This window comes from Mchenga conophoros, linkage group LG22, assembly GCF_057382185.1.
Source record: "Mchenga conophoros isolate Kocher_MC1m ecotype Shallow Benthic linkage group LG22, M_conophoros_male_GT1.1, whole genome shotgun sequence".
NCBI classification, from domain to species: domain Eukaryota; kingdom Metazoa; phylum Chordata; class Actinopteri; order Cichliformes; family Cichlidae; genus Mchenga; species Mchenga conophoros.
Window position 1 is genome coordinate 11,388,496 of NC_140546.1, and position 14,920 is coordinate 11,403,415.

At 43.8% G+C, this 14,920-nt stretch overlaps 1 protein-coding gene across 2 annotated transcripts in view; it reads left to right on the top strand.

The window, feature by feature from the left end:
• nedd9 (neural precursor cell expressed, developmentally down-regulated 9) overlaps positions 1-14,920 on the top strand; it is a 39,328-nt gene that overhangs the window by 9,014 nt on the left and 15,394 nt on the right. For both annotated transcript variants that reach the window (XM_085263445.1, XM_085263444.1), the window contains exon 2: positions 10,695-11,105. In XM_085263445.1, coding sequence (XP_085119571.1) covers positions 10,701-11,105 — 405 coding nt within the window. In that variant the 5' untranslated portion in view covers positions 10,695-10,700. The remainder of the gene's footprint in view (positions 1-10,694; positions 11,106-14,920) is intronic.

The following is a 14,920-nucleotide window of genomic DNA, read 5'->3' on the forward strand; positions in this document are numbered from 1 at the left end:
CTGCGGGCGGTTTATCCTTCAAGCTCGGGTCCTCTACCAGAGGCCTGGGAGCTTGAGGGTCCTGCGCAGTATCTTAGCTGTTCCCAGGACTGCGCTCTTCTGGACAGAGATCTCCGATGTTATTCCCGGGATCTGCTGGAGCCACTCGCCTATCTTGGGAGTCACCGCGCCTAGTGCTCCGATTACCACGGGGACCACCTTTACCTTCACCCTCCACATCCTCTCGAGCTCTTCTCTGAGCCCTTGGTATTTCTCCAGCTTCTCGTGTTCCTTCTTCCTGATATTGCTGTCATTCGGAACCGCTACATCGATCACTACGGCCGTCTGCTTCTGTTTGTCTACCACCACTATGTCCGGTTGGTTAGCCACCACCATTTTGTCCGTCTGTATCTGGAAGTCCCACAGGATCTTAGCTCGGTCATTCTCCACCACCCTTGGGGGCATCTCCCATTTTGACCTCGGGACTTCCAGGTTATACTCGGCACAGATGTTCCTGTACACTATGCCGGCCACTTGGTTATGGCGTTCCATGTATGCCTTGCCTGCTAGCATCTTGCACCCTGCTGTTATATATATATATATATATATATATATATATATATATATATATATATATATATATATATATATATATATATATATATATATATCATCTAATCATAATGAGAGTATCCCTTAGTTTAAAAGGCACTTAATCAAATGCAGTAAAGTGTTAAAAGGGGGAATCTTTCTCCTTTTATCTCTGATGCCCTTCATGTTTCAAAGGGGAAAGATGGCAGTCTCTGTTGTTTGGGCTGTGAGATCTTTGTGTGGCGTGAAATCGAAGGGACATTGGAGTGAATCTCCATCTCATTGACTATTCCTATATGTAAAACCAATCAATGTGGCCCTGCAGAGATACCCCGAAACATATTTCACATGTCGGCTAATGCCCCCTGGAGGGATTAGTGCTCTTGTCTCTGGGGGTTACTATGATGCACTCATGTACCCTCGCTTGGCATCAGCACCAAGCTTGGAAGTAATCCACAAGTCTCCTTTGCCAAAACTGAGCGTCTGTTGGCTGGAGGCCCCGTGAATACCATTCGTATTCACAGGACTGTTGTACATTTGTGTTGCCGGTGCTCCTCGACCCGTTTAGGTGCAGTAAATTATATTTTCAGGTCAAAAGTCGGTGTCAAGCTCGCAGTTATTCACCGCTTTGCTCAGGCGCTGAGCCAGACTCACGGATCAGTTTCCTCTCATAGCCCTGGATTGTCCTGGCAGAATGCAAAAGCTGCACAAGCCGTTACACTTTTGAGAGAATATCTCCAGTTTCAGTCCTAATTATAGGTAAGGCTCCAGGACCACAGCGAAGGAGTCCAAGATGTGACAAGATAGATCCAGGCTACCACCGAGCTTGTGCTATCTGGGTCGTGCAGGAGCCAGGAAGCGCTGCAGGCTAAGGAGTGGGTCAGAAACGCAGGAGATGTCAGGTTACCTTATAGTTTGTGTGACAGTAAAAAAACAAAAACAAAAAAAAGACGACTGAGATGAATGGACAGAATAAGGAGGAGCCGCGGGATAACAGCCATTTTACCCAAGACGTTACACAAATTAGATCATTTCCTGTGACCTCACCTAAAGTGGTTGAGTGTTGCAGTTGAGTCCTGCCCACGTTGTATTTCATCACAGTTTTTACTGCTATAAATTACTGTAAGTGCACTCAAAGTAAACAGAGTGGCAGACATACTGCCGCAGGAATGAAGAGACTACAACAATGTAACAAAGCATTACTGTTTTAATAACCTTAACATTAGAAGCAGAAGCTGGGTGAAAGCCACACCCCCTTAAATCCCAAATCTGCATTCAGTGACCTTTTTATCTGCTTTGGGCAGCAAATAACAACTAATAACAGTAACTAATAACATTCTCATTACTATAATGATGAGTCAAATTTCTGTAAACCTGGTGAAGTGAAACCCAAAATCGACAACTCCTAAGTGTACTGGTTCTCTAACAGCTTTATTTAGCTCTTTAGCTTCATGTGGTTATCAGTTTTTGTGACATTTGGACAGTTTTCAGAGATATTTGTACAAGAAGCAGTCGTCCATTGTGTCTAGTAGTTAATAGTAGAAAGAAATGAAAGATGATTTTGACTTAAATAAAGGATCAAACTAGCTTGGCAAAAGGCTTTGGGCAAACTGGAAAAGTACGATTTACAAATGTGTCTGGAAAGCATCTCAGTAATCCAGGTCATGGCAGTCTTAAGAGTTTAAAAAAAACAAAACAAAAACAAGTATCTGGACTTCCTTAAGTTTACCCCCACTAGGGTTTACATATCTGGGACTCTTCACCTTAACTTAAGAACACAGACAGGAAGGCGTCCAGTTATCTTCTTTCTTTTCAAGATCCTAAGATTATTACTTTTCCACAGTTCAGAAGCACTTGAATGATTTATATCGAGCACAATTCTTAGCAAATGCATCTAGAGAGGAGAAAGTAGCTGAATGCAGTGAAAATATAAAAGCTTTACTGTTGATTATGAATGTGATTGTCATCTCCTAAATAAGAGTGAAACTGACATTTTCCAGGGGAAGGCCATGATTGTGACACACTTTTCATCATTCTCTGACTAGACAGTTCAACTGAGATATTTTTTGAGGATCTGAGGTTTGTTGGAGCTTGCGGCGTGGTCAGACGGCATCATGGCGCATCACATCCCATCAAAGCTGCAGCTGCCATGCTGTTGCTGTTTATGTTTTAGGGTGTGGAGATTTCCTCGCAGCTCGTGAATCATAAATGAAGGAGAAGGTGTTGGTGGTGGGGGTGTCATATTTACACTGTGGATACAATAGTCCTTTTTATTCAGCGCTTGGCAGGTTGAATTTACCCTTCTTTCCACATCTTCTGGCAGAATTAAAGTCTTTACACAAGAAAAATGAATGTTTACAATCAGTCACAAAGAACCCCTGAAACAGTTTGTTCCAACCACAAAACTAAAATAAGCTATCGATTGATTACATGCAGCTACAGCGCCCAGTTGCACTGTAACTGTGTCGTAACAGTGTATTGATTTACACTTGCTTGCATAAGATATCAATCATTGCGAAGCTGCAGGGAATGTGCTGGGTCACGTTCCCCTGTGTGCTGGCTTTAAATGACACCGGCCTTTTTCGACAGGATTTTCTCAGAAATAGCCGAGGTGAGATTTCACCGAGCCTGCTGTGTAATTATGTTAATACACGGCCACTGGCAGGGCTTGTAAGGAGGCTGTAATCAGAGGGTCAACCTTCCTGAAAACTGTCCAAATGAAGAAATTACCATGTACTCTGAGCTCTGAACCGCTTCCCATGAGCCCTTCCTACCCAGAACCCAACACACGGCCCATTTATTCGAACTGGCTCTCACCCGCAGCAGGCCGCGCTCTGAGGAACGGCTTGTAAAAGTCATCAGGTCCTCATTACCGTCATTACTATAATTATTTTCTATATTTAACCATGCGAAATGAGGCCAAATGAGCGTGTACAAACCACCCCGGGACACGTGTTACAGTGGTACGGCCCTAATTGTGGCACCAGTGTTCTCACAGTCAGAGCGTACCACTTTTTTTGGAGCAGGTTGTTTGTTTGGGCTGAAAACGTCCTCGTCGCTTTGAAAGCCGAGGCACTCTCATTGCTGTGGGGACGCGGGTTTCTTCTATGTGGTGTGGCTGTGGCAGTAAGGGAATTCAAGTATTTGTGAGCTTGTTTAGCCAAAGCCACCTTCATTATTATTAGACTGATGTGTACCCCGGAGAGGCAGAGCCAAAACCACCCAGAGAGCTCTTACTGAAAGCAAAGGTGGGGCCCTTTTCAGCAAGTGGTGAAATTACGTAAGGTTTTTTTTTGTTTGTTTGTTTTTTTTTTAAATTTCGGGAAAGGTCAGAACAGGCTCGCAGATGGGATGACGTTTTAAACTGCTTGTGTTCAGGCAAGACACTGATGGGAAGAGGGGAAAGAAAAGCCTTGGTGATGTAGAGGTTTGAGTCAGAGGGGATTCAGACAGACTGGACAAACCAGGACAGACTAATAAAACATACCAGATGGGAAGGAGAGCTGTTTTAGTGCCACATGTTTTAAAAGACAGTAAACAAAAAACAAACATGTGGAAATAAAACAAACCTGTCAGCCTCAACATTAAAACACCTTCCATGTGAAGAAAAGACATCAACCATCTACGTACCTATGCAACCCTTGCATTGCATTGCAGTGACGCACCCCACTGGTAGTGGTCTCCCTTTTCAAGGCATTGTACCTCACCATGCATTAAAACCTGAATCCCATGGCACTGATCTGGCCCCTCAACTCCCCAGATTTCAATCTAGTTGAGCACTGGAAATGTCCCGGAGCAAGTCAGATACATGGAAGCTGACGTCTGGGTCAAAGCTGTTTAGGCACAGCAAAGCTGGTTGGTCTTTCTACTTGGGTTTAGTCTTTTGACTTTAGATACATTTTAGGGTAGTTTAATTTTAAGGCCTTTTTTGTTTGTCCTTCACATTTTATTCTCCTGTGTAATGCAGTAGCAGCTCTCTGTTTTCTCAGAGTCCAGACCAGAATTTGCTCACTAAAATACAATTTCTTCTGCTTGTGATTATTCCGGTTTGTCAGCAAGATTGCAAGTTACACCATAAAACTCATTAAAGAGGTGGAGCACGGGTCGAAGAAATCACCCATAAAATGTTGTTGCGGCTCAGATTACTTCCTTGAACTTGTTAAACAGGACATTAGCCCTCAGCGACCTTCTGCTTACTGTCTAGCTTTAGCTAAAGATACACTAAAAAGTTGTGATGGGTGGATGTCAAACCTGACACTGATGCTTTTTTTCTTTGTTTTTTTTTTTACATTAATCTTACATTTATATCATCTTATACATAGACTTGGTAAACTCACCAAACCAACTGTTCAAACCTTCTGTTTGTAAGAGGCAGCCAATGAGAAGAAAGACAGCTAAAATGGCTTGTTTCAGGCAGGTGATGATCTGAGGGGCTGTAGTATAATAAGGATTATCTTAAAGTGATGATTCAAAGCAGGGTTCAAGAAAAACTAAACGTGGAGTTGGGGTCATCACATTAGGTCCGCTCTCAGTGTCATCAGTATAGACTGTACCTAAACAAGGTTTCGATGACTCATCTAAAGCTGTATGCCAATTAAAAGGTCTGAAACTACGTAAACATAGATACATTACATAAACAAATAGATACAATAGTAATACATCTAAGTCACTGCTTCAAGACGATTCAAGGTCATGAGCAGAAATGTGGTACTTGCAATAGGAAGCAGCTGAGCGCCTTTCACCTCGCTGAGTGATAACTTCCTAGAAGCTCATACACATGTGTGTGTGGATGCAGCAGAAGCACCCCTCTCTGACACATGGCAAACACACGTGTTTACAGGAGGATCAGTGGCAAGCGATGGAGTCTCCGTGCTGCGGCTAAGTGCTGTTTATGACGCCCGGTTTAATAGCCGGGTTCACCTGCTCTGGGTGAAGACAAAAACACGACTCTTCCCCTTCTGCATCACTTCAAAAAGGGCCGCGTGTAGCTGGCAGTCATTACAGCCGACAAGCTGTTTGTTTAGTGTGATTAAAGGTCATGTTTGGTGTCTCGCATGACCCTTCACATCCCAAATACCATGCTTGAAATCTGCTGTGGCTCACTGTTTTTCGACTCAGATGCTCTTTAACCGTTCATTGATTTATATCGCATGAATCTTTACAGACAAGCTGCGGCACTCTAATGCGAAGTAAACTGCAGCGTGTGTGTGAAGAGGAGGGTGTGAAAATGTGTCAATCAGGCTGCTTCCTGTTAGGATCTCTGTGGTACCAGGCTCACCACAACGGATGATACATATTTATATATAATGTATAAGTGTTCATGCTTTTTTTTCCTACAGTATCACAGTCATGTCAGACTTCCGCAGAATCCAGATGCAGAAGTTTACTCACAGCTTCCACTGATCACTAGTTATTAAAGTGCAAATGTTTGCAATGCTTATCAGTCTATTAGTGATCCTGTGCAGCCTCTGGGAGCTGGCAGTGGTACTGTGATTGTGGTAGCTTCTACTATTACCCCTCTTTGTTTTGTTAATATTACCTTTACTTCCTCATGAACTTTTGCATAACTGGAAAGAACAGCAATAGAAGGGGAAAAATCAATATGTTTTAAACTTCACTAACACCTGTGACGGGTGATAAGTGAACATCATTTTTGGTAAAAGGCTGGAGTACCATAGACACTATCACCCCTTGGTGTATGAAATATACTTTGAAGCCTCCAATTTGGTATTTGTGGCTGTTTCAGTCATGAGTTTCTTTGTTTTTAAGAAAACACAACGTTACTTACATGAGAAGCAGTCCTTAGAAACACTGTAACCACCTGTCATCCAAGAGAGCCACACCCCTAAGTTTGTATTACTTTAAGCTTTGATGGCAGTAAAACCAAACGATAATACACAAAAGCAGGTGAACAATCAAAGATGCCACACAGGTATATGTGTCATCATCTTGCCTAGCGACCTCTTACCAGTAGGCTAAAATGACCAGTTTGTGGCGTTTATGCACCTATAATGTTATTTTAATTTCACGACAGTAACATTTAATTTGTATCTACAAAACATGAATATTAGGATATGTTTCATATATGATGATACCATCATGTTGCCAGGCAACCATATAATGGCAAGCTAAAATGACTTTTCAATAGTAGAGCAGGGCTTGGGCTTGGATATTGCTGTACAGCTATTACAGAGAAGCGAATCAGCCACAGAGACCAAAACAGTTTCTTGCAGCAGGCTGTAAACGTTTTTATTTCTGCTGTAAAGTTGGACTGTCTTTTAATAACAGAGTCTGTGGGACTGACCTTTGGAGCCAGGCTCAAGTGGCCACTAGTGGAACTGCAGTCAACTACACTTCTTTGTTGGGTTTGTTTTTTAGCTCTGATGGTTACTGCTTGCATCATGAAATTAAAGTCATAGAGACTTGTGGTGAAATGTGTTTTCGATCTGCTAAAGATTTCCCGTTAGGGTTCATTTATGTCCTAAGATTAGTATTAAATCTGCACCGAAGCCTTATTAAAGCATATGTACGAACTACAAAAGGCAGCGGAGTGTGGTTTAGACAACAGATGCAGGGTGACAGTTCCTGTTGCACATTTTCCTCGACGGGCTTGCATCTCTGCAGACTGAAATTGCTGGGTGTGCTCATACTGGTGGTTTTCAGTACCTTTTTCACGTGAAGGCACGGCTCAGTTTGTGATCGTGCGCGTATGCGGTCTGCAAAACGGGTGCTTTCATTTCGGCAGCTGGTCACAGTGATCACTAATTAGCAGAGACAAAGGAGCACGATGCGTGCAATTCTGTCTGTCGGGTGATTTAATTTCTCTTCTGAGCATCAAACACAAAGCAGTCAACCACAGCAGCAGAACTGGCCTCATGCAAATACCTACAGCTTTGGCCTTAAGCTGAAAGAAGACGACTTATTTAAGATCTAAGTTAAATAAAACCGTGTAGTTTGTCTGCTATGGCTTCCAAATCATCTACATTGTGACCTAATTTAAAGAAAAACAAAAATCTAACCACAGTATGGCTGTATTCATGTCTATCAGATCTTTCATTAGACGGTAGCCACAGCCTTCTATTGCTGATAGAGCAGATGACACCCACAGTAGCCACAAACGACCTAGATTAGTTTTCCTGCTGGGGTCACTTTTTTATTTTACTCTGGCCTTGAATATTAGGCATGCAACATGCAAACAGATCTGCAAAGGACAAGGAAAGATCACGATTCCAGAGGCTGCTCATCAGATATTCACAGCTCTCAACAATAAAATGATAAACTCAAATCAGTGTGTTTGAGCAACCTGTATAATCCTATTTTAAACCTTAACTTTATGGACTCTGGACTTTCAGTAGTAATAAAACTGTAAATATTCAGCACTCTATTGTGCTTTCGACTTGTCTTTGTGTCCAAAGGTCGTCCTTATGGGACACTTGTTTACTCTTTTTTTTGTGTGTGTGGCTGTTTTAGAGGCCAAAGGCAGTGGACGAAACGCTCATTCACTGTTACAGCAAATGTTCATAAAAACAACAGTCGCCATTCGTTTTAAATAAAGAGGTCGTTGCACGTGCAAGCGATTAGTTTTAGACTGCTCTGTTTGTGCTTACAGAAGCCCCACCCACCTGTTGTTCTTACCTTGTGTTTGTTAGGGGTAGCCAATCACAAAAGGGTTGTCTTAAAAGGAGGAGGAATGAAGCTAGATAGTTTTCCTTTCTTTTTTTACACACAGAGGATGGAGTGGGCAATAAATAAGCATTATTTTTAAGTGGCATGCTGGTATAGTGTGTTTTCCTTGTGAATCAATGAAAAAAAGCAAACACTTAGAGGTTTAAACAATCTAACAGTAATCAAAAGCTTCAGTTCAAAATCTGTGCTGATCTGGACGGCTGTATTTCCTCATATATTCAGACTTTAATTGGAGCAGGAGCAGTTATCAGCATTTTTGTTTCCTTCTGGACAACTCTTGGACATCCAGGTCTGCTCCCGTTGGATGGCATTGACCTCTAGGGCTCATGCTCAAGCTCTTCGCAGCTAGTTAGGTGGCAGTGGGTGATAGTGAGGGTGTAACTGTGCTCTGGGTGTTGCTGGCTAATGGCTCCGACAGCACACTGAGACAATAGCCAGGGAGGCCCGCCCCACAGAGAGCGAGAGAGAGATAACGATGTTACTAACAGCGAGTTTCACATGGGAACTGCTTGAATCGGGCTGATAGGAAAGAGGAAGGCCGAAGAAGGTTCAAGAAAGCCCCAAAGTAGAAACTGCCACAAAGTAGGCTTCCTTATTCCCACGGTGAACCGATGAAAGGTGAGATACAGAAAGAACAGATCAGAAAAAAGGTGGAGTGGAGAGATAAACAAGAACTGAGTGGCTGTCCTGTGTGGAGCTCTGTTTGGCTGCTTGAAGTCAGTTTTTAATCTAAATGGGCATGTAATCCAAATAAAAATATCATTTTCATCCTCCAATCAGCTCGTTTCATCTCATGTAAATGTAATCCAGCTCAGAAAGATTATAGCTGGTGCTGACTCGGAGGCAGTCAGAGCTACTTTATCGCTACTGTGCCTCTGTTGGTTATTCATTACATATTTTTTTTTCATTTTATCGCTTAAGAAGAGTCATGACTGAACAAATAGGAGGCGTGTTGCTTCTTCTTACTGTGTTATGAGGCTCATCTGACTGGTGAAGGTTTTTGTTCATGAACTGATGATTTTGAGTTATTTTAAGCTGTTATAGAAAGTTGTGGACTGGCTTTGTTTGTCTCTAGTTGTTGAGTTTTTGTACTTTTCATTGGTGGGAGATATATTGTAGAATACAGAGGCACTGCTACAGTCTTTGAGCTTAAAATGGAGGTTGGATTGGCATTTATGAAGTACTCCTTTAATCTTTTTGACCATTCAAACGTGTTGCATAAGCTAAATTTACCCATTCATATGTGTAGGGCTTTAGTCTTTGTACTTTATCCGCCTTACATACTTAACTACATCCACATTAGAATCCCCATGTAGGCTAACATGCATATCTTTGGACTTTTGAAGAAAGCTAAAGTACCTTGGGACCATGTAAGCTCCTCACAGGAAGTTCAACCAGGAAATTTGACTCCAACACGATCAACCTATGAAGCGATAGTGCTAACCTCACTGCACCATCATGCAGCCCAGGATGTCAAGAGCACAAGAGTTTGTGATCTTGACATCCTAGATTCTCTAATCTAATGTGATCGTTGTTGATTTTCTGAAAAGCTAAAAACAAAAGTAAAAACCAGATAATAACCACTCTCCTTTCCCACTTTATTAGATGTTAAAGGCGCACTTGACCAAGCCGCTTATCCACTAATTGTATTCATGGACTTTGCATTGATCGCTGTTGTGCCTGGTAGTTCCCAGGATTTAAAGTTGTGGGCATCAGGCAGTTGAAAAGGAGTATTCATGCTCAGTTAACTCCTTCCGTGGTTGAATAAAGGCTAAAGGAAGAAAGACTGAGGCAATTAGTCTTAAATGCCCCTCTCAGACACAGCGGCACGCTCCGGGGCTTTTTCTATCTCCAAAATCTGCTGTTTTGAGTCATTATCCCTCAACCCTCCGTAGACCTTTAGATAGCTGTGCCCTGAAGCACGAGCTGAGCTGAGAAAATCCCATCAAGTTCAGATTTGGTTTGAAAGACATCTGGTGTGGAGCTGCCGACCAATGGCAGCGCAGCGAGTTCACCAGCATGTCATTCACTGGAGTATTTAAAACCTGGCGTGGCAGACGGCAGTCATGTGTAGTATTAGGTTAGTTTTGATGCTTCAGATAATAAGTGATTGATACTGTTCTCATGATTGTTGCTGGAGCTCGTTAATTCCGCTTCTTCTGGAGCTTTTTATTAATAAAATCCACAAAACTTCTATATGAACGTGTGGGTTTATGGGTGCGTATGTGTATGTAGGTGATTGTTTTTTGTTGTTTTTTTCCTTTGGTTTAGCATTGTGTCCTGCAGATAACCCGCCTGTAAAACCGCCACTGTTGTTTTTCCACTCAAACCTGACAAACAGCACGCAGCAGGAGCGAACAGCTGTTGTAACCACGTGCTTGTTGTGTTATAATTAAGCCGACACGTATCTAAACACAGTCTGACCTTTGCTCCCGCAGAACCTGATGGCCAAAGCGTTGTACGACAACATGCCGGAGTCCCCCGAGGAGCTGGCCTTCCGGAAAGGGGACATCCTGACCGTCATTGAGCAGAACACAGGCGGCCTGGAGGGCTGGTGGCTCTGCTCCCTGCACGGCCGCCAGGGCATCGCCCCCGGGAACCGCTTGAAGCTGCTGATCGGACCCATGTTCGAGGCTCAGTCGTCGGGCGCCGCCGCCGCCGCCCCTTCTCCATCTCAGAGCTATCAGCAGAAGGCTAACTCGGGGTCTCAGGGCCTCTACCAGGTGCCCCCGTCCCTCCAGAGCCCACAGCAGCAGAGTCAGCAGAGCATCTACCAGGTCCCACCGGGACAGGACGTCTACCAGGTCCCACCGAGGAGTACTCTAGCAACTGATAACACACCAAGCAAGGTGAGACAGAGCTCATCAGTCAATCTGTCAGCTAGTTTGGGTTTCCTTTATTGACTCAGCCCAAGAAAGATACATCACTATGGAGCACAGCAATCAATAGTGACCATCTGATTTCACTGATTAGTCCTCCTTTAAAGCAAAGTTGAGGGGCTCACCAGTGAAACCACCTGGTAAGATGATTGGAGAGAAAAACTGTTATTACTGAGTCGTACTTTTTTCCCCTAATGCGCGCACAATGTTTTGCATTTAAATGCACTTTTACACACTTTCATCTGTAGCAAAGGGTCGCACATTAATATTTATCAGAGCGTCAGAAGAAGAGGAAATAACAAAATGGAAAAGGTTTAGAGTAACAGAAAATGGAGTCTGGTCTGTTCCCCAAACTCTGGATATTTGGGATCACATTGGATTTCTAAGGTAACATCAGCTGTGGCGGGTGTGGGAATGAGATGTGATGGGAAATGGCATTTGCGCGTTTACACCGTGATCCGTGAGGCTCGGCTCTCACCAGCGCGCGCACGGAAAGCAGAAAGGCCAAAGAGGAGATTGCAGCTCTGCCATGCGAAATGTGTGCAGGGTGTGCCGGGCCTGGCGCTCACCACAGATGAGGGTAGTGTTTTTGTGCACGGCTCCCATTTGGCTTTATTACTGTATTGGCACACTGTGTTCAGCAGAGCCAGTCTAACCCGCAGAAAGGCTGCGAGTATGGAGAGAAATTGTGGAAAAGCAAACAGTACAGAGCTGTTTTTTGGATTTTGGTGGAGCACAGCTGCATTTAAATGCTTTAAACATGGTCACTGGCAAACACACTGGACTTGGTCATTTGCAGTATAGCTATATATACACAATTCTCCAAACAGCGTATCCATGTATTCATCATTTTATGGCCTAGATCGTATATCATTTAAAGTATATATCTTAATTTGCCTGCTGAAAAAAGCATTTAATAGTCTTAAATCACCTAGTTATCAGTTTATCAGTGTTTATACTCATAATTATAATCGAATTATTATTATTTCATTGTCATTTTAATTTCTGCACCAAACACTTTCCTAACTGTGGGGTAATAAGTCTTCTCTTGTGTTCGGTGTCTCCGATACTGCTGAGCCAGCTGAAGCCTTCTTTACTTGCTCTTGTTTTACACCACCAGATGTCTCGTACACTTGATTTAAATGCATTAAACAAGGGTGAGCAGTTAGCATGTCATTACCTCTTTACACATGGAAGTCACTGGCAGGTGTGCGCTAAAATACGACGGGAGGAAATTTCCCTGGTTATTCAAGCGTTTAACTAGTACGAGCATCTCAGACCAAGTCTTCCCTTCAGGAGGTGGATGGTAATTACATGCTGAATGAGCTTTTGATATCCCAAGGGCTATTTCCTTTAAAACAAATCAGCCCCAGCCATCATAGAAATGAGCTAAGGTGTTCATTTTAGTGGATAAACAGGCAGCAGGCGCCAGGGGCTTAGAGGACTCACTGCACAGGAGTTGCTGTGATAAAGTCAGTGGGAGCCAGGGGGCTGTGGGGAGAGACCTGTCAATCAGACACACACACACACACACACACACACACACACACACACACACACACACACACACAGCAGTAGCAGACCTGTCAAGCAACACCTCTCTTTTTCCGTAACAGGCTGCGAGGCTTAGCCGAGGAGCGGTATTAACAAGGCTTTGCGATAACATGGAAAATGAAATGCGCTCCTAATGAGAGTGTATTTCTGTGCCGTAATCGTGTTATTGGAGAGATTATATTAAGTCTTGGACGTTCGACTGGTCCTCCAATCTGCGGTTATCAAAGCGCTGCAATTTTCGGCGGTTGTTCCCGTCTATTGAATAGAAAGATTTCGGCTGCGTGTGTGTCGGTGCGTCATGACAAGGATCCGCTGTTTTCCAGTGCTGTCTGAATCTTGGACAGAAGCACAATCGCCTTCATTTGCCACAGACTGTTCTGTTAGATCTGGTTATCTCTAGTGAAACACTAAAAGAAAGGAGAGATGTTGTTGGTTCGTGCTCACCAATTAGCTTTCCAAGATTTAAGGAGGAGCACCTCCAAAGCTTGAGTAGACCTGAAGCTCTCCTGATTCAATCAGATTAATTTAACCCTGCATAAAACATTTATAGAAATAATCACACAAAAAAACCTACAAGTTGGTTCATTTTCAGGTTTATGGCTAACTAAACAGAACAGTTTGCCTCGGTGGTTGTTTTCACTATAAAATTTTTCATTTCAACCAGTTACTGACCAATTAGAGCAATGCTCCATTTACAGTCATATAAAAATAGCGTTCAGCTCTTTCAAATACTCCATTTTATCCCTTTTCTTAGCAGTAATTAAGAAGCTACTCTATTGTTTAACTGAATTTTATTTGAACTAATGTTCTGTTTTGAAGCCAAAACTCGTGTGTGGTTTGTGTTTTAAATTTGCTTTAATTCTGACAGTGAAAAATAGCTCAGGCTCAGTGTTTGCAGCCATTTATTATGTCCCAAGTGACAGAAAAACATCATCTCTCAAAGCTAAAGGCTGTGATAGAAACCTATAGTTATGTTAAGCCATCCTGGATATACATACAGGCCTCAGGTTTGGATTCACTGTATGTTTTTGGTAGAGCAGAGACGTTTACTTTCATCACAGCACACTTTTTAAGGGCGTCTAATTATGAAATTATGGTAAACGCTGTTTTAAAAAGAAGAGCCTCTGATTGTTTGCTCTGAGCTCCACGGTGTTGCGCACCAATGAAATCCCGATCGGTCGAACGGTGTGCGCCCTGCGTCAGAGTATTTATGGAAATATTTGTTGCTGATGTGAAACCCCGGCTCTGGCCTTTGCTCTTGAAAGAAGCAAAGGCAGGCTTGTTTACTACAGCGCGTCAGTGTTGATGACAGGCCGGGCTCGCTGACTTATGGCCTCGTGTTGTTTTAACGGCGGCCGTTTTCATGTCGTCACGCGCAAACATGCGTTTGGTTTCCCAAATGGTTTTTGAGACTGATGCCGGCTTCCTAGACTGATAATCCCCTCTCATATTACTCCGAAGCCGTCATCCCCTCCTGTGGAGAGAGGCCCCCGTATGCCATGAATGTGTCCTCGGAGTGGGGGGCGGAGGCGGGGGGTGTTGCGTGCCAGGCCTGCAGTGCAAATCCAGATTGGCGACTGGCTGTTTTCCCTTTCATGTGGCGTGGGGCTCCGGTATATAAGGCACACTGAGGTTTGGCGCTCGCTGCCACTCTGGCTCTTCGGTTTGGTGCTGCGGCCTTGTCCTTGGGTGACCCTCCTGGGAGGGTGAGCTACAGCCACCCCACCTCCCCCTCCCGTCCCCTCACATAGCCTTAAAGCTGGGTCCGTGTGGGACGGACGCCAGGAGCTCTCGGCCACACAAAGAGCCTCCTCACATGGAAGCCAGGAGCAGCCTTTTATCATGTGGCTCCCAGAGGCCCGTGTTTCATCTCAGCCTTGATTTCCTCCTCCTCCTCCTTCTTCTTCACCATCTCTGAAAGGTGTGTCTGTTTTTGCCCCGGTCACTGTTGTGACTCAGGCGCTGAGGTCACGGCGCCCAGTGATGGGCTGGGTTCAGAGTTCAAATATCTGCCCTTATCTGCTCCTTTCAGGCGGCCTTTTCATTCCTCCCTTCCTGCCTTCATGAAGTCTGCTCCTTGTATAGGCATTTCCTCCTCTCACCACGTCGTAGCCGTAGATGCAATCTGTTCATTGGTGCCGTAAAGAGCACAACAAAGGGTTTAATGTACTCAACACACAACTCAAGGAAGTGCCCTGATAGCGCTTTGTAGACTGCGAGGGTGTGCTCGT